This window comes from Phascolarctos cinereus, unplaced genomic scaffold, assembly GCF_003287225.1.
Source record: "Phascolarctos cinereus isolate Bilbo 61053 unplaced genomic scaffold, phaCin_HiC Scaffold_726;HRSCAF=1367, whole genome shotgun sequence".
Classification (NCBI taxonomy): Eukaryota; Metazoa; Chordata; class Mammalia; order Diprotodontia; family Phascolarctidae; genus Phascolarctos; species Phascolarctos cinereus.
In genome coordinates, this window is record NW_027556098.1 from 348,368,534 (window position 1) to 348,388,182 (window position 19,649).

At 42.9% G+C, this 19,649-nt stretch overlaps 1 protein-coding gene across 4 annotated transcripts in view; it reads left to right on the top strand.

Annotated features, from left to right (window-relative positions):
- Positions 1 to 609: 609 nt before the first annotated feature.
- Positions 610 to 19,649, top strand: part of STIM1 (stromal interaction molecule 1) — a 249,665-nt gene continuing 230,625 nt past the window's right edge. Inside the window, exon 1 of one of the 4 annotated variants that reach the window (XM_078156996.1) lies at positions 610 to 2,348. In XM_078156996.1, coding sequence (XP_078013122.1) covers positions 2,240 to 2,348 — 109 coding nt within the window. In that variant the 5' untranslated portion in view covers positions 610 to 2,239. The remainder of the gene's footprint in view (positions 2,349 to 19,649) is intronic. The other 3 variants (XM_020967654.2, XM_020967657.2, XM_078156995.1) reach the window with 3 other exon arrangements.

A 19,649-nucleotide genomic window follows, 5' to 3' on the forward strand; every position in this document is an offset into this window, starting at 1 on the left:
GGCCTAGTACATTCGTTAGCAAATTGTTCCGGTCTGCTGCAAGTGTCTGGCCACGAGGCCTCCATCATTAGAATGTGAGGGCAGAGACAGTGTTTTTACCTTTCTTTGCCTCCTCAATGTTTACTTATGTACCTGACACAATGGTAAGTTCTTAATGACTGACAAGGGGGATCAGATTAGAAAAGAGAAAGTGAGTGGATGGCTCATAGCAGAATTCAATCTACCACAGCTGGAAGAAAATTAAAATGCACATGTTCTGCCCAGTAGGGAGGAGATACTTATTCCTTTAAGCACCTAGCAATATTTACCCTAGAAAACCTCGATAATAATACTCAAGGAATTCTGTCACACAGCTTGATCCCTGCTACAAGCTCTGGCACGTGCCTGGCCCTGAAGCTCCTCAACTCGTCCACTAGGGAACGCTGGCGCGCAGGCGCCGCTGTGCAAACGAGATGGGATCCGATTGGTTAGGAAGCCCCGACGGTGGGTGGATCCCCTAGGCCGGTTGTGAAGAGGAAGCGTGCTCTCATTGGTTACAGGGTGCGGAGGAGTGGGCGAGGCTTTGAGGAACCGGACGGCGGGCGGGAGCGCGCGACGGTCGCGCGCTGGGCCGGACCGTTGTCGCTTCTCTCTGCTGGGTGGTGGCCTAGACGGTATCAGGGAGGGAGGAAGAGGCCCTAGTCCTGGCCTCATCCTGTCACATCCAATATTCTGAGCCTCGCTGTGGGGGCGGGATCAGCGGTCGGATCAAACTCTCGGTTTCCCGCCCCACGGCGAGGCGGTTATCGCGGGAGAGCCCATTCACTGGAGGGGGAAGGGAGGGCTCCCGGGAACGGCTCATCGTGCGGAGCCGGTGGGAGGGAGGTGCTGGGGAGAGAGGGACTCTGGAAGAGACCACTGTGCGTGTGTGGTGGTAGTGGTGGGGGCAGAGGGATCCTTGGAGCACCCCCACGGTAGGGTAAGACTAGACTTAGGGCTCTAGTGCTAAGAAAGAACGACCTGGGGCCTGGACGGCCGGATAGCCGTAGGGAATCCAGAGAAAGGCCTGTCCCAGCGGAGGCCTGCAGTACTGCGGGCTACCCGGGAGGAGGCTGGCCAGAGCAGGGTTATCCAGGGAGAATGGCTCGGCTGGGCGGGCAGAAGGCGGGGCTTATGCGTTAGTGCGTCCCAGGATAGGCCGGCCTTGAAGGAGGGGGTGGGGCTCCAGCTCCTTTCTCTCCGCCCCCTTTCCCCCGCCCGTCCTGCGCTCAATTCGGGGAGGGCTTTGGGATCCGGGAGCTGTTCTGCCCTAGCCCACCTGGTCCAGAGCCAGCCCCGTCGGTGCTGTGCTCAGGGGGGCTGAAGGGGCTGGAGCTGTACAAAAGCTCGGGACGGATTGCAGCTGAGGCTGCTGCTGTCCTTTCCTGTTGGGTGCCAAGCCAGACAGCGGGGGGGGGCGCGCTTAGCCCAGTTTTCTGACCAGCCTGCACCGTCGGTCCGTGCGTTCCCTGGGGAGGGCTGAGCCAGGACCGGTCTCAGGGACCGAACACCCTGAACTTTAGGTCCCATCTCTTCTGGCCAGGAGGGCATCCCGGAGTCTCCTTAGGGGCTAGGGTCCTTTGAGAGCAGTGGTTTTTCTTGTCCCGCATCCTCCAGTCCCCTGGCGCCGCACTCAGTTTGCTAGCGTGTGAACTCGTGGCCTTCCAGGTGGGGAGGTGGGGGGCGTCGTTGCGGGCGGCGACGCCGCTGACACGGCCTCCACAGGCTCCCTCCCTCCTCCCTCCCTCCTTAAACTCTCCGGAAGCGGCAAGTGCTTTGGGAGGGGGGAGGGGGGTAAAGCAGCTGCGAGGAGTTGGAGCGTCCAGGCCGTCGCTGCCGCTCGCTGCGGGCAGAATTAGGCTGAGACGGGGCCCTGGCTCCGGATACCCCCACCCCCGGCTCGGAGAGCCTGACCTTTCCCGATAGCGGCCGCTGGCAGGACAGACAGACTGACAGTATTCTGGTACTGGAGAGGAAACTGCGAAGCCCCAGGACTTTGAGGCGTGCCCGGAGCTAGCGGAGATCTTCTGCGGGCTTGGGGTACGAGGAACCCCAACACTTGACTTTCACCCTCTTGCCCTCTTCCTGCCCAGCTTTGGGCTGCGGAGGTGCCTTGGGAGGCTGAGAGCGGGAGCGGCGCGGTGTGCTGAGGGCCGGGCTAGGCCGAATGCTGAAGGAGAGGGCGTCCAGGCTCCTCTTACCGGCCGCGTAGCCTTCAGCCATGGATGTGACCCCTGGCCTGGCAGTCTGGCTTTTATGGGCGCTCCTTCTGCACCATGGCCTAGGAGAGAAGCCTCCAGGAGCCAGCCCCGAGGAATCAGCAGTGGCAGGTAAGACACGGGGGCTGAGAAATGGAGACTGCCTCTGAGTTGGTGGTGGGGGTGTTGGCCTTTAAAGTCTCTCATCCGAAATTTGTAGAGAAATGACCTTCTGGACTCTGCTTGTTAGCTACTTTTTCAGGGGCCCAGAAATGCCTAAGCTCTGTTGAGAATTCATCTTTTAATGCTCTTCAGAATGCTTTGTGTTTGGTGTTAAAGGGGGGCCCTCTTTGCCTCAGTCACTCAAGACCTCTTCCCAGTATCCCTCGTCCAGGAGAAATGATTTAGATGAAAGACTAGTAGCTAGGACAGCCATCTGCAGTGGGTTTAAGCATTACCAGCTTTGAGGAATAGTCTGCCTTGTGGTTAAAGAAACCAGCTCAGAGGGATCCTGTCCCATCTCTCCCAGGAAGGCCACCTCTTTTATATGAAGGCTTTTTCCCTTGACAGCCTATAGAGAGCCTGTTCTCCCTTAAGTTCTGTGTCTTTCCCTTGACTTTGTCATGCAAGCAGTTAGCCAACCCTGAGAGCAACCTAAAAGTGAGATTCATGGTAAGGGTGTTGGTGTAAGGAAGAGTTTAGAGCTCCCTCTCACTGCTTTATTGGAGAGCATTATAGTTCTGGGTTGTATATGAGTCCTGGTTTTCTTTTCTAGGCTTGCAGGTCTTTGTCAGGTAATGGTACTAAAGAACGTTCATTTAATTTAGTTGATTTTACAGTGAGTTCAGGAGGTGAAAAAATAATTCTCCTTCCCTCTTCCTACTTCCACAGAGGTTCTCTTAGAACCATGGCACCAGCTGGCCTAGGACATTCATATCTGTCACTGTGCATGAGTACTGAGCTCTGAGAGTTGAAAGAGTACATGGGCTGGGTTTGATGGTGATCTCGGGGTGTCTGGGCCCCTTTCATTAGCAGCATGAAAAAGGAATGTAGCTCGTGGTTTCCTGGGAGCTACAGAACTGCTGTCATCGTATGGAGTAGTGGGATTTAGAGATTCTTATTTTGTCCTGTGGCTCCCTGAACTTTCTTTGCTGGAATAGGTTTCAAGACTCTCCCCCAAGAGTAGAAATGTCTGTCTGTTTTCCAAATGGAGTGAACCTTATGAACACGGCTTCTCTGATTTGGACAGATAGGCCCTTGAAGTCAGTACATCCACTTGTAGTTTATGATTGCTTTATAAATAGGCTCTTAATGTGTGTAATACTTATCCATCTATGCTACAGACCCCTACTTCTCCATGGTAGTGCTCACTCAGGGCTGTTGGATGATCAGTACCCTTAAGAGGTAAGATTGTGAAGTAGGCAAATGGTAAACCATCCAAAACTACTGTCAACTCATGTTAAAGATTCTCTCCTCCCAGGTGGTTCCCTCTATTGTAGCAGGGCTCAGAACCTTAAGCTAATGAGGTGCTGCTGTTGGTAGAATTTTAGGCAGAAGCAGGTAGTTTTCCCCCCCTTTCTGGGAGGCAATGGGGCAAGCATTGCTTGAAATCCTATTTTAGAGGCTGCAGCTTATTCTACTAGGCTTAACAACTGGCCCTGTTAGACCCTAGACCAATCTACCTACAGGCCTTTTTGTGTTCTTTACATCTTTCTTCATATCTGGGCTTTGACCTTTTCTACATCTGAGCCTAAAACTTTCATTTTTGTCCTTAAATTATTGTGAGACTGCCTCCCTCCCCTCCAACCAGGTTGTTGAAAGCTGCAGGTATTAACTGTACAGTACTGAGTGCACAGATTACTATTGTTCATCTAGATAGCTTTATCTTGGAATTGGGGCTCAGGATGGTAGGATGGGGGAAAGTGCTAGATTTGGAGTGAGGACACTAGGTTTGAATCCTAGCCCTTATGCTTATGGGAACATGGACAACTCATCTAACCTCTCTGAACTTTTTGTTTCCTTCTTTGTAATTTGTTGTTCAGTCATGTCTGGCTCTTTGTGACCCCATTTGGGGTTTTCTTGGCAAAGATATTGGAGTGGTTTGCCATTTCCTTCGACAGTTTATTTTAGAGATGAGGGACTGAGGCAAACAGGGTTAAGTGACTTGCCCAGAGTCACACAGTAAGTATCTGAGGCAAGATTTGAATTCAGAAAGATGAATCTTCTTGACTCCAGGCCTGGCATTCTAGCCATTGGGCTACCTAACTGCCCTTGCTTCTCTGTAAAGTGAGAGTAATTAAAACTTGCACTACTTTCTTCATAGAGTTGTGAGGAAAGTACTATATAAATCTTAAATATACTTCAGTAGATCTGTTATCTCATAAATGTGAAGTGGTAGTTATTTATATTGCATATCTGACTCTAGTTTTTTCCTTGGGGACAGGAGAGGCAGTTAACTATGCCTACAGGAAGCCTTCCCCAACCGCTCTTAATTCCAGTGCCTTCCCACTGTTAATTATTTCCTGTTTATCCTGTGTATAGCTTGCTTTATATATATTTCTTTGCGTGTTGTCTCTCCATTAGATTGTAAGCTCTTGGAGGGCAGGGACAGTCTTTTACCTCTTTTAATTTTTATTTTATTTTATTTTTTGGTGAGGCAGTTGGGGGTTAATTGACTTGCCCAGAGTCACACAGCTAGTGAGTATTATGTTTCTGAGGTTGGATCTGAACTCAGGTCCTCCTGACTCCAGAGCCGGTGCTCTATCTATTGGGCCACCTAGCTGCCCCTTTTACCTCTTTTTATATCCCAGAACTTAGCACAGTGCCTGGCATATAGTAGGCTCTTAATAAATGTGTATTGATTGATTAAACAGTTGTGTAAAGGTAACTGGGGGAGGTGCTAATTGAAGAACTCCTTGGGGTAGCTTGGGAGGAAAGGGTACTTTAGTTTTTCTTTGTGCCCCTCAGAATGCCAGGGAGCAGACTTCCCTTCTCAGAGTTCCATGGCAGTTAGGGAATCTGTTTTGGGAATAACTTGCTTTCTATTTTGCAATGCCCGGTTCTCTTATGGGACCTACCTTGGGGCAGTTGAATCTGTGGATGGGGTGACCTTGTGTGGCCTATGTGAACTTGGTGTGATCTGGAGAAGTTGATGTTTTCCTGAGTAGAATAAGTCTTGGAGCCTTTTTGTATGTAGGTGGTGCCAACTGGAGAGGTAACAGTGTGAGGGAATCAGGGATCTCATCCTCTGCCCTGGAAAATGATCCTAGTTCTTCTTGTTCCCTTTAGCTCTATAAGTCATGCCATTCTCATCCGTCAAGAAGGTAGAGATAGATTTGCTTTCTCAGTCTAGGACTTTTCCCTTCTAGTTGTGTGTGTGTGTGTATGTGTGTGTGTGTGTGTGTGTGTGTGTGTGTGTTTGAGGATAATGGTTTTTGCAGGATTTTTTTATTTTTATTTTTAGGCAATTGGAGTTAAGTGACTTGCCCAGGGTCACACAGCTAGTAAATTTCAAGTGTTTGGTCTGAGGCCGGATTTGAACTCAGGTCCTCCTGACTTCAGGGCCAGTGCTCTATCCACAGGGCTGGTGCTCTATCCAAAACCCAGACCCAACTCTTATTTAACAGGCATTTGAGGCACAGAAAGATGTGCCCTCATGAGTAGATGGGTGGGTACAAATGGTGTCCCAGTCCAGGCATTAATAAGGTAAGGCCAGCCCTGATAAGTGTACTCAGGTGGATTCTAATTCACATTATCAGTATTTCATGGTGCTTTACTCAGCTAGTCCTGATCCTGCATTCCTTAAAATTGCTTGGAAACTGGTGCTTTCAGCAGGCTAGGCTCTGAGCTTGTCTGTCTTTTGGGCAGAACATGTCTTTGAGTTCTCAGAAAATTCTAGGGCTGAATGTGAAGGGTCGGAGTAATAGTGACCAAGTTTGGGAGATCTGGGGACTAGAGGTAGGTTGGAGCAGTGATTCTCATCCCAATTTATAGCCCTCTAACTTTGAATTTGGTTGAGACCAAGAGCTGCTGTACAAACAGTCTTGTCCAAGATGCTTGAGAAAGGTTCCTCTCCCCAGGAGGCTGTTATATTTATAGAGCTCAATAAAGGCAGGGTGGTATGGTGGAAAACCAGTAAATTAACTAGCATTTGCTAAGCACCAGACACTGCTAAAGTATTGGGGATACAAAGAAAGGGAAAAAAGAGTCCCCTGCTTTTTGTTCTGGCTTTACAGCTTACTACTTGTGTAACTTTGGGCAAGTCCTGTCCTTACTTTGGGCCTGTTTTCTCATCAGGAAAATGAGGGATTCGAACTAGATAATCTCTTAGAGTCTCTTCTAGCTCTAACTCTATGATCCTTTGCCTGTGAAATTGTGCTGAAAGGCAGGCTGGGCTCTTACTTTGGGGCCTTACTGAAGCAAGTTCCTGGCAGCCCAGCCCATTGCTGACGCCTCCAGCACTATAAATGGCCTTGCCATCTTGGGGGCTGTGCTGTTTTTAGCTCTGGGTGGCTCCCGGAACTGGGCTGGGGCCAAGGGTAAGGGCAGGTGGGTAGAGTTGGAGAGAGAGGGGCAGAGCCTGGAGATAGACCAGGTCAGCCTGACTAGGCTTGCTGTTCTATTACTGTTATAGTCTACTGTGCTAGGCTTTAGCTTAAAGGTTGATAGTTCTGAGGAGGTGGCTAGGCACCTAGGCGAGCTTGGGCATTTAGTTATTTGCTAGCTAGGCAGAGCTTACCACTTCCGGAAGCCTGCTCTAACTATTCCAGCCTTTCTTTATCTTTTATCTTTGAACTCCTACAGCCTTTATGTTAGGGGATGCTAGATGGCAGGTGTATAGAATCTTAGATTGGATAGATATGGAAGTAATACCTAATTTGTAAAATGGGAGAAGTTGGATTAACAGGCTTGTTAGACTGCTAGATAAAGAGAATGCTGTAGAGGCTGGCTAGATTTTTAGTAAAACATTTATCAAAATCTGTCATACTATCCTTGAGGACCAGATGGAGAGAGGTTAGCTAAATGATAGTAAAGTTATGAAGATTCAGAACTGGTTTAATTAATGCCTTGTTCCAAAACAAAGTCAGTAATGGTTTCATATCAACTTGGAGTGCTGTCTCTAACAAAGGGCCCTGGGCCTCTCCACTTGACCTTGTGTTGTCTAACACTTTTATCACTAACTTGGATAAAGGCACAGTTGACATGCTTGTTGAATTTGTAGATGACAAAAAGTTGTGAGGGACAACTAATATATTAGAAGATAATATCTAAAAGGATTTTGAGACAAGCTAGTATAATGTTGGGCCAAATCTAGTTGGATGAAATTTGATAAGGATAAATGTAGAGCTTTATCCTCGTTCAAAAATAAATCTTTCACGAGGGTTTGGGTGAAGTTTGGCTATATAGAAGTTTATCTAACAAAGGTCTGAGGGCTTTAGTGGAATTCAAGTTCATTAAGAGTCAGTGGTGTGATATAGCATATTAAACATATTAAAACATATTAAACATATTAAAAGCTAATGTGGGAGCAGCTAGGTGGTGCAGGGGCAGCTACGTGACTCAGTGGATAGAGCACTCACCATGGAATCAGGAGGACCTGAGTTCAAATCCGGCCTCAGACACATAACACGTACCAGCTTTGTGGCCCTGGGCAGGTCACTGAACCCCAATTGCCTCACCAAAGAAAAAAAAAAGCTAATGTTATTTTAGGTTGCTTAAAGACAAGCATAATACGTTGGCTAGGTCCTGCCAGAAAGGTTCTGCTATACTCAGCTGTGGTCAGAACATAGCTAGAATATTGTGTTTAGTTCTGGGTGCCACACTGATGAACTGAAGAGCGGGCCTGTCCTGTAATTCAGACTAACCTTTGTAACGAGTGCTTTTTGTTTGCTGAGAATGAAGTGCTATAGGAAAACATGTTCTCATTTTACAAGCTCACTCCCATATTATGGAGTCAAGATGAGTGCATATGAAACACTTAATGACCAAAGTTGCATATGGGAATGGCTGCTTTATAGAAGTCTGTGGAGTAGAGTAGTATGAAGTTATGGCATACGAGCAGAGAAAAGAACCCTGAATGATAGGATAATAGAGGTGGTTTGCTGACTATATCAAAAGAGTAAGATTAAAGAGTGAGCAGGTTGGAGTCATCTGGGAAGGTTTCTCCAGAGGAGATTGGCTTGAGCTGGGTCCCAAAGGATGGGTAGTAGGATTTAAACAAAGAATAGAGGGAAGGATATATTAAGCTTGTGGGATGGTGTGTAGCATTCTTGGGGGGTGGGGGGAACAGTGATGAGCCTGACTTAAGCAGCATCTTTATCTAGAACCCTGTTGTCCAGACTCTTTTCCCATCCCTTCATAATACCTCACATTTATATTTATAGCACAGTACTGTTTTCAAAGTCTTTTTGTATCTATTATCTCATTTGATTTCGGAGTAGTCTTCTTTGTTTGAAGTGTTGTCATGTGAAAGAAGGATAGGACTTGTTCGTCTTGCTCCTGGAGGGTAAAACTAGGATGGGTGGGTGGAAGTAATAGGGAGGTAGATTTAGGCTTGATTTAAAGAAAAACTCCCTAAACAGTGAGCTTACTCAGAGTGGAATGGTTGCCCTAGGAGGTGATAAATTCTTCATTTCTGGAGAGCTTCAAGTGATTACTCAGTGTATACACTTAGTTGGGATGTTATGGGGGCATTCCTCTCCTGGAAATGTTAGACTAGATGACTTCCAAGGTCTTCTCCAACATTCTATGTTCTAAGCTCCCTCCAGTCTTAGAGTCTAAGCTTCTATATGGCAAAGTGACATTTCTGTTAGTTGACAGGTTGCTAAGTTTGGCTGCCACTGATGCTTCCTGTGGGAAATGATTCCACAGGAAAGCTAACATATTGGCCTCACTGAATAAATGGAGTCAGGTCCTAAATCTGGTTCTCCTTCGGCTAACTTTTTATTCCTCAAGAGAAATACTGTCTTCTTCCCAGTCTGGGAAGTGTTATCCACCCAAGTCATTTTGTATTAGCCTCCCTTTGGGCTCAAAGCCACAGCTTATTTAGATTTTAACTGTTTTGGGCAATAAGAATAATCTCTTCTATTTGTACCTTACCTTCAACTGTTTTCAAAGCACTTTCCTGTCTATTATGGTTTTGTCTGATTCTTACAACATTCCTGTGAGGTTGTAAGACAAGTATTATTTAAAATTTTTTTATCTTAACATTTTTATTTAAGGTTTTGAGTTCCAAATCCTATCCCTTCCTTCTTCCCCTCCTTCCTCCCTGAGATGGTAAGCAATCAGACATAGGTATAATGTCATATCTTCTGCAAAGAATGATAGTTTTGTTTCCTTATTGCCTATTCTAATTCTTTTCATTTCTTTTTCTTTTCTTATTGCTATAGCTAATGTTTCTAGTGCAATATTAAATAATAGAGGTGATAATGGGCATGCTTGCTTCATCCCTGATTGCATTGGGAAGGCTTCTAGCTTATCCTTATTATAGATAATGCTTGCTGATAGTTTTAGATAAATATTACATATCATTTTAAGATAAGCTTCTTTTGTTGCTATGCTCTCTAGTGTTTTTAATAGGGATGCTGTGTTTTGTCAAAATCTTTTTCTGCATTTGTTGACATAATCATATGATTTCTGTTGGTTTTGTTATTGATATGGTCACTTATGCTGATAGTTTTCCTAATATTGAGCCAGCCCTGCATTCTTGGTATAAATTCCACCTAGTCATAGTATATGATCCTTGTGATATATTGCTGTAATCTCTTTGCTATTATTCTATTTAAACTTTTTGTATCAATATTCATTAGGGAAATTGGTCTGTAATTTACTTTCTCTGTTTTGCTTCTTCCTGGTTTAGGTATCAGCACCATATTTATGTAAGACAGGTACTGTTATTCCCATTTTTACAGAGGAGGAAATTTAGGCCAAGAGACTTAAGTTGTCTGATTCCGTGCCAGCATTCTGAGATCATGGAGCTTGGAGCTGAAATGTTAGAGATGATCTCATCTGACTTTATTTTATAGGTGAGAAAACAGAATCCCAGGGAGGGAAGTCAATTTGCTCAAGTTTACATAGGAAGTAAATACTAGAGCTGGGATTTAAACTTTGGTCCTGCAACTCCACGTCACATTTATTTATTTATTTATTTTTCTTCTAAGAAAGATTTCTCTTTATCTTTGGCATTCTTTTTAAAAAATTCTGAGTTCCAAATTCTCTGCCTCCTTCTAACTTCTCCCCAGTTGAGAGGCAAGCAATATGATATTAGTTATACATATGAAGTTATACAAAACATATTTCCATATTAGCCATGTTACAAAAAAAGCAAGAAAATATTCTTTAAAAATTTTTTTTTGACATTTTTGCTCTTTAAATTTTTAGTTTTGTATTCTCTTTCTCCTTCCTACCTCTCTCACACCCACTGAGAAGGCAAACAATATATCAGTTACACATATGAAATCATGCAAAACCATATTTCCATATTAGCCCTATTGTAAAACAAAGCAGAAAAAAAGTGAGAAAATTATACTTCAGTTTGCACTCAGAGTTCATTAGTTCTCTCTCTGAGGTGGAGAGCATGTTTTCATCATGAATCCTTTGGAATTGTCTTGAATCGTTGTATTGATCAGAGTCCCCCAGTTTTTCACAGTTGATAATCTTTACAATATTGCTGTTACTGTGTGCAATGCTCTCCCAATTCTTCTCACTTCATCTTGCAGTAGATCATAAAGGGCTTGCCATGTTTTTCTGAAACCACTCCTTTATTATTTCATATAGCACAATAGTTCTCCATCATTATCATATGTCACAACTTGTTTGGTCATTCCCCAATTTCCCCTCAATTTCCAATTCTTTGCCCCTACAAAAAGAGCTGCTGTAAATATTTTTATATATATAGGTCCTTTCCTTTTTTGCTTTGATCTCTTTGAGGTACAGATCTAGTAGCAGTATTGCTGAATCAAAGGGTATGCACAGTTTTATAGCCATTTGGGCATAGTTTCAGATTATTCTCCAGAATGGTTATACCAGTTTCCTACTCTATCAATAATTCATTAATGTACTATTTTCCTTCACCCTCACCGGTATTTGTTATTTCCAATAGGTGGGAGGTGATACCTCAGAGGTGTTTTAATTTGCCATTCGCTAATCAGGAGAGATTTAGAGCATTTTTTCATGTGCCTATAGATAGCTTTGATTTCTTTTTCTGAAAATTGTCTGTTGACATTCCTTGACCATTTATCAGTTGGGGAATGTCTCTTATTTTTATAAATTTGACTCAGTTCCGTATCTATTTGAGAAATGAGGCCTTTATCAGAGAAACTTGATGTAAATATTTTTGCTATTACTTCATCGTTTATGGTACCTTTTAGCAAAATGTAGTTTCCTTGATTATCTCTTTCAATTAGATCTATTTTTGCTTGTGCTTTTTCTGGGATCATGATTGCTAATCCTGCCTTTTTTACTTCAGCTGAGGCATAATAGATTCTGCTCTAGCCCTTTATTTTAACTCTGTGTGTGTCTTTCTGTTTTAAGTGTGTGTCTTGTATACAACATATTGTTGGATTCTGGTTTCTAAGATATTTCACATTTTTTCCTATTTTTTCATTCTTTTGACTTTGTTTTATTGTTTCTTGATGTCTTGGGGAGTCATTGGTTGCCACTTTGTTGTTGTTGTTCAATTATATCCAACTCTCTGTGACCCCATTTTGGGGTTTTCTTGGAAAAGATCCTGGAGTGGTTTGCCTTCTCTAGTTCATTTTATAGATGAGGAACGGAGGCACAGAGTCACACAGCTAGTGAGTGTTATGTGTCTGAGGCTGGATTTGACTTCAAGTCCTCCTGAATCCAGGGCTGGTGCTCTATCCACTGTACCACCTAGCTGCCCCATTCCATAAGCTTTTTTTTTTTTGTGAGGCTAATCAGGGTTAAGTGACTTGCCCAGAGTCACACAGCTAGTAAGTGTCAAGTGTCTGAGCCCGGATTTGAACTCAAGTCCTCCTGACTCCAAGACTGGAGCTCTATCCACTGTGCCACCTAGCTGCCCCTTCCATAAGCTTTTGACTTTTAATTTTCTCCCCTTCCCTCCCCACCTCCCTCAGATGGCATGCAACCTGATATAGGCTCTACACATACATTCCTATTAAACATATTTTAACATTAGTCATGTTGTAAAGAAGAATTAGAACCAGTAGGAGGAACCACAAGAAAGAAGAAACAAACAGAACAGAAGGGGAAAAAAAGAGCAAACTGTGTCTCAATCTCATTCACACTCCATAGTTCTTTCTCTGGATATGGATAGCATTTGCCATCATGAGACTTTTGGAGCTGCCTTAGGTGTGAGGAGTTACTATGATCCTGTTGAAGCCTTATGGGTTCATTCTAGATTGTGTGGAGAGTTCCAAAGGGAAGATCCCCAGAGGCAGTGAAGTTGACAAAGCTTGACTTTGTTGACACAACTTTGGATCTAGCTGGTATCTATCAGGACTGTGGCACCATTGTCCTTGTCAGCCTTATTAAAGGGGTGAGGATTTATTTTCTTTAGGACACTGAAAGTGAGTGTGCAACAGCAGCCTCTCTGCCCTCAGGGGAAGAGGTAAGGGTTAGAAGAGTCTGTCTACTTTCTGGAAAAGCTCTGCTGGCCTGCATTTGCCAGTGTCTCTCCCTCCCCTGTTCTCTCCTCCTTGAATATGTTCAGCTCTAGTCACACTTTTCCTCGAACTTGCCGGGCTTGATACTGCAACTGTGCCTTTGTTCTCCATGTTTCTTCCACCAGGAATTTTCCCCAACACCTTTCAACCATTGAAATCCTACCTATGCTTTAAAGGCCACCTCAAGTCCCACTTCTGCTACTCACTTTCGATGACCTCACCTCCTAATAGCACTAGACTTCAAGTCAGAAACCCTGGGTTCTAGTCCTCAGCTCTTCCTCCTGTTGGCTCTGTGATGATGAATAAAAAGCCTCCACTCAGGTCAAGGTCCAGACTGAAAAAAAAGAAGTCCTTTTTACCCCAGAATTCCATGGTTCTGTGAATGGAACTTTCTTGGTTCCTGTGGAACCACTTTGGTGGCATTATGGCTGTGAGAAATTTTACTTCTGGAAGTTGGTGGGAGGGGTTAGAAGTGGTGCTAACTTTGAATGGCAAGAGATACCAGGAGCATCTCTCCTATGCAGGGATTTTTCTCCCAGGGCGTGCATTGTGACCAGGCTGAATGTTAGGTAGATGGGTGAGTGCTTATTTGCCTAGGAAATTTCTCCTTTCTTTCCATATTAGGTGTATTTCAGAATAAGATGACTATGCTTTATAATATGAAGATTATGTTATCTAGTAATGAATAAAGCACTGTTTTTGTAGTCAGAAAATCCAAGTTCTAGTTCTAACTCTCAAATGTATTAGCTTTGTGAGCATCACAAAGTCCCTTCACCTTTCTGAGCATCAATTTACTTATCCGTAAAATGGTACAACCTCTCTTATAGAGTTACTGTGGCAGAATCTTTTTGTGATCTATCAGTGAACATGATTTTAGTAGTAGCATTATGTATAATCAGGAAAAACTAGAAACAACCAAAATGTTGAATGAAAGATGAGTGGTGGGGGGCAGCTAGGTGATGCAGTGGATAGACCACCAGCTCTGAAGTCAGGAGGACCTGAGTTCAAACCTGGCCTCAGACCAAACACTTGACACTTAATAGCTGTGTGACCCTGGGCAAGTCACTTACCCCCAACTGCCCAAAAACAAACAAGCAAAAAAAAAGAAAGAAAGATGAGTGGTGATTTCATGGTACATTAACGAAATACTTTAGTGTAGTTATGAATTATTAAGTATGAACTATATAAAGAAATCTGGAAATATTTTTGTGAAGTAGTGGAAAACAAACAAAAGAAAGCCAAAAGAACTAATTATGCATGCACACTAATTATGTATGACCACATGAGAGGAAAAATGAATGAAAATAAATGCACAAATGAAAAATCCTGATGAAGGCTTAGAAGGAGTAACTGAAAAATTGTGATGCCTCATGTTTAAATTAATTTAAATTTAAGTAGTTACTAAGCAAATTTGGCTTGCGTTTGATTGGTAGTGAGTCTTTCTTCCCTGGAAGTCTTGTAGTACATACTAAATGACTACTTATTGGGAATGCTTTGTAAAAAGATTCCTGTTCTGGCTTACATTAGGTGGTCTTTGTAGTTATCTGGGATTCTTTGTTCTCCAATCTGCCTTCAAAGACCCCTCAAAGGTAAGGTACTTTGCCTCTTTGCAGGCAGAGGAGGCATCTGGCTTGCAACTGTAGTGGACCTCTCAGCACCCAGCCCAAGCAAGACCTTGGCATCATTAGGTCCTTGCAAGGTCCTTCTTGACTTCAGAACTAGGGATGTTGTTCAGAGTAACTTTCCTTCCACAAAGTTTTCCAGCCTAAATGGAGGAAGAGAGCTTTCTAGGGAGGGAGTGTATGAGGGAGGCAGAGGTATAAAAATGTCAGTTGGGCTGTGGGAACATCACATAACTTCCTGCTAGCTGGTCAGTGGAGAAAGTTTATTGAGTAATGGCACTGTACCAAGCCCTGCGTGGAGCCCCGCAGTCACCCTGTTACATCTCCTTTCCCTCTCTCCAGCAGGTCCAAGTTTTATAGCTACTGTGTAGTGTCTCTGGGTTATCTCAGCTCTCTCGGAAAGCTCTCAGGACTCTTGGAGTGCTCAGCGTTGCACTTTGTGGGACGACAGCCTTATTCTTTGCCAATTTTTTCCCCAGTTTCTAGAATGAGGTGGCTAACATTAAGTGCGGTTACTGCCTAGGGAGATAGACACCCTCTAAATGTAGCACACATACATCTTAAATCCTCTTTTAGAATATGCTGGCCTCACAATCCAGCCCTTCAAATAGCCACATATATACATACACACATAAATACATATTCTAGACACACACACACACACACACACACACACACACACACACACACACACACACACACACACACATGCACACAGAGTTTTAGAATTATAGAGTTGGAGGAGCTTTTAGAGATTAATTAGTTCTGTCCATAGCTGAAACCTGAAGGATAAATAACCAAACACAGGAAGACCTCTCTTATTTCATAGAATCCTAGAATGTGTCTCCAAGTTCATGTGGACCTGAAAGGGCATCTAGTTCAATTTGTACCTGAACAGAAAACACTTCTAACATGTTTCTGGTTAGTGATCATGCAACTTTCACTTGAAGACACCCTCCCACACTTTCCTCCTCTTCCCTTCCTCCACTGTTTGATCATAAGATCATACATCCCATGGAAGGTCCCTGGAAGGGACCATCTAGACTAACCTCCTTTTTTTCTTTTTTTTACGATTGAAGAAACTGAGGCAAAGGGAGATTTAAAAAAAAAAACTTGCCCAAAGTCACACAGGTAGTAAGTGTCAGAGGTAGATCCTGTGACTATAGAGTCCATGTTCTTTGCATTGTATCACACTGTCTCATTTGGCAGCACTTAGATGGGGAGCTCACTGCCCTTTCCAGTGCTGGATAGCTCAAATTCTTTAGAAGTTTTTCTTTACATTGTACCTTAATTTGCCTTTGTCTTCCTCCCACTGGTCCCACTTTCATCCTCTGGGACTATGCAGAACAAATCTAATCTCTAGGTGGCATGGTCAATATTGTACTGGACTTGGAATCAGGAAAACTCAAATTTGAATCTTGCCTCAAAAATATACTAGCTGTGTGATCCTGTGCAAGTCAACCACTGTCAGCTTCAATTTTTTTTTTTTACTCTATAAGATGAGGATAATAGCCTCTACCTCACAGGGTTGTTGTGGAAATGTGATCAAATATATATCAAGTGCTTTGCAAATTTTAAAGTGATATGTAAAGTTAATTATTTAAGTACTTGAAGAAAGTCATCATGTTCTCCTTTAATATTCTTTTTTTTTTTTAAGGCAATTGTGACTTTCCCAGGGTCACACAGCTAGTAAGTGTCAAGTGTTTGGTCTGAGGCCTGATTTGAACTCTGGTCCTCCTGACTTCAGTGCTGTTGCCCTATCCACTGTGCCACCTAGCTGCCCCTCCTTTAATATTCTTATCCAGGCTTAATATCACTATTTCTTTCAACTGACCCTTTGTGACATGATCTCCAGTCTCTTCTCCATTCTGGTTACCCTCTGGACACATTCTTATGCGTAAATATCCTTCCTAAAATGTGGCTCCCAGAGCTTGATATAATGCAGATATCATAGGTGTTAGAGCTGGAAGTGACCTTGGAGGTGATCTAGTCTAACTTCCTCATTTTTCAGGGGAAGAAATTGAATCCTAGAGAATGGAAATGACTTGGCTAAAGCCATACCTTAGTCAAATTGGGCAGGACTCTAACCTAGGTGTCCTGATTCCCAGTCTGATGTTTTTCAACTTTACTAACCTCCTTTCTTAGTTTGTAATCAAATGGTGGCATTTGTCTGAATTTTGTCTGAATTAATGAAAAAGTCCAAAGTATAAGAAGGGTACAGTGAAAGATTTTACTTTTAAAACTTTATGTATAGTTTCTGAGCACTAGATCCTATGTACTGGGCTATACCCTATAACTTGTGGGCCCTGGAAATTGGGGTGGGGCAGGGAATGAAAGGATAGTATTCATATTTGTTTCAAATCTTGAATGGTTGGTGGAGGAATTAATGAGGCTTTTCTATATACCCAGAGCTGTAGATATGTGCATATATTCAATCTGTGTCAACTGGTGAAAGGAGCCTGGAAGAACAGGTTTTGAAGTAAGCCTTGTGGGAAGGGATCGTCTTTGTTCATTATTCCCCACCCTGTTATTTTTTATCTTTGTAAATGTTGTACCTAGCACCAGGCCCTGCCCATAGTGCTTAGTAAATGTTTGTTGAATTGTATCCTGTATTGGGTCCATAAATCCGGTGGAAGTCATCATGCCCTTTTTTATTTATTTATTCTTAAATTTAAAAAAAATTTAAAGTTTTATTGATGCTTTATTTAAGCCTCATTTCTGGAAATACTACTTCTTATTCCTCTCTCCTTTTCCCTCTCACCTTGAATCCCTTTTTTTTTCATTTAAAAATATTTTTATTTTTAGCATATGTTTTTAAAACTTTGGGTTAAAAATTTTCTCCCTTCCTCCCTCCCCACCCACCCTCATTGAAAAGGCAAGCATCTGGATACAAGTTATAGATGTGTAGTCATGCAAAACATTTCCATAGTAGTAATTTTGTGAAAAACTAAGTATATTTCCCTTCATCCTATCCTACCCCCTATTTATTGAATCCTTTCTTGTAACAAAAAGAAGCACCTGTTATGGTGGCCTCATAAGATAGTATACAATATATAGCATTCTACTCTGGTAGTCTTTTGCCTCTCTGTTGAGAAGGTAGAGGTCATACCCTAATTATACAAAGGAGAAAACTGAGGCTCAAGAAATGAAATGATTTTTCCAAGGTCAAATAGCAAGTTTATGACAGAGTTGGGACCTGGGGCTTCTAATTCCCCATCTAATTTTTTTTCCTGTTATATGGAAGTCAATATGGAATATAATAGAATTCAACTCTGGGCAATATTTTCTTTTAAAATGGTTTTGGATCAGTCAGCACAAATTTATTAAGCATTTACTACGTGTACTGTGCTAAGCACTGAGAATACAGAGGTGGCAAAAGCACAGTTCCTGCCTTAAAGGAGCTCACATTCTTATGGGGGGAAATAACATGCAAAAAGTTGTACATATAAGATATATACTGTTTAGGTGGAAGGCAATTTTATCTTTTTTTAAAAATTTTGATTTATGAACAATCACTTCCATATGTTTTTGAGTTTAAAATTTTTCTCCCCCTTCCTCCCCACCACCTTCCCCAAGACAGCACACAATCTGATATAGGCTATACATTTACATTCCTATTAAACATATTTTCACATTAGTGATGTTGTAAGTAAAAATTAAAACCAATAGGAGGAACCATCAGAAAGAGGAAACAAAACTCAACAGAAGAGAAAAAAAAAGATAGCAATTCAACTTTCATAGTTCTTTCTTTGGATGTGTATAGCATTTTCCATCACAAGGCCTCTGGAGATGTCTTAGATCCTTGTATTGCTGGGAAGGGTTAAGTTTATCAATATTAGTCATCGCACAGTGTTGCTGTTATTGTGTCCAATGTTCTCTTGGTTCTGCTCACTTCACTCAGCATCAGACCACACAAGTCTTTCCAGCTTTTTCTGAAGTCAGCCTGTTCATCATTTCTTATAACACAATAGTATTCCATTACATTCATATACCACAACTTGCTCAGCCGTTCCCCAATTGGTGGGCATCCTCTCAATTTCCAGTTCTTTGCCACCACAAAAAGAGCTGCTATGAATATTTTTGTACATGTGGGTCCTTTTCCCATTTATATGATCTCTGTGGGATATAGCCCTAGTGGAAGGCAATTTTAGAGGGAAGGACCTAGCAGTGGTAGCAACCAGGGAAGACCTTCAGAATGTGGGATTTGAACTGAATTGTGAAGGAATCCAGGAGGTGGAGGTGAGGAAGGAGAATATTTCAGATATGGAGGACAGTCAATAAAAAGGCATGGAGTATAATGTTTGGGGAACAGCAAGGAGGCCATAATCTGCTACCTTTCCAGTCTAATTACACTTTGTAAGAAGAAAGGAAGGAAGGGGCCAGATTGTGAAGGGCTTTAAATGTCATATGGAGCATTTAATATTGATATTGGTGTTTATTAAGTAGGAGAAATGACACGGTCAGACTTCAACTTTAAGAAAATTACTTCGGCAGCTGAGTGGAGGGAGGATGGATTGGAGTAGGGAGAGACCTGAGGAAAGGAGAACAATTAGAGGGCTATTTTAGTAGTTCAGGTGAGGGATGATGAGGATCTATACCAGGGTGGTGACTGTGTGAGTAGAAAGAAGGGTACATATTACAAGAAATGCTGTGAATATAGAAATGACAAGACTTGGCAACAGATTGTAAATTTGGGGTGAATATGAGTAAGGTGGCCTTGATGTTACGAGCCTGGTTGACTAGGAGAATGAAAGTGGGAAGGGAGAGTTTTCTTGGAGGGAGGAATATAATGAACTTTTGGGCATGTTGAGTTTGAGGTGTCTTTGGAACATCCAGTTCAAGATATCCAAGAGGTGACTGATGATGCAAGACTGGAACTTGAGACAGGTGAGAGCTGCATGTATAGATTGAAAATCATTTGCATAGACATGATAATTGAACTTAGGGGAGCTGATAGGATCACCAAGCAAGGTAAGTATAGGGGGAAAAGAGAAGATACCCAGAAGAAAGCTTTGGAGGAATATCCAGGGTTAGTGGGTGTGACCTGGATGACAATCTAGCAAAGGAGACTGAGAAGGTGTGGCCAAACAGGTGGTTCTCCACCAGGAGAGAACAGTGTCATGAAATCATAGAGAGAAGAGAGTGTCTAGGGCAAGAAGGTGATC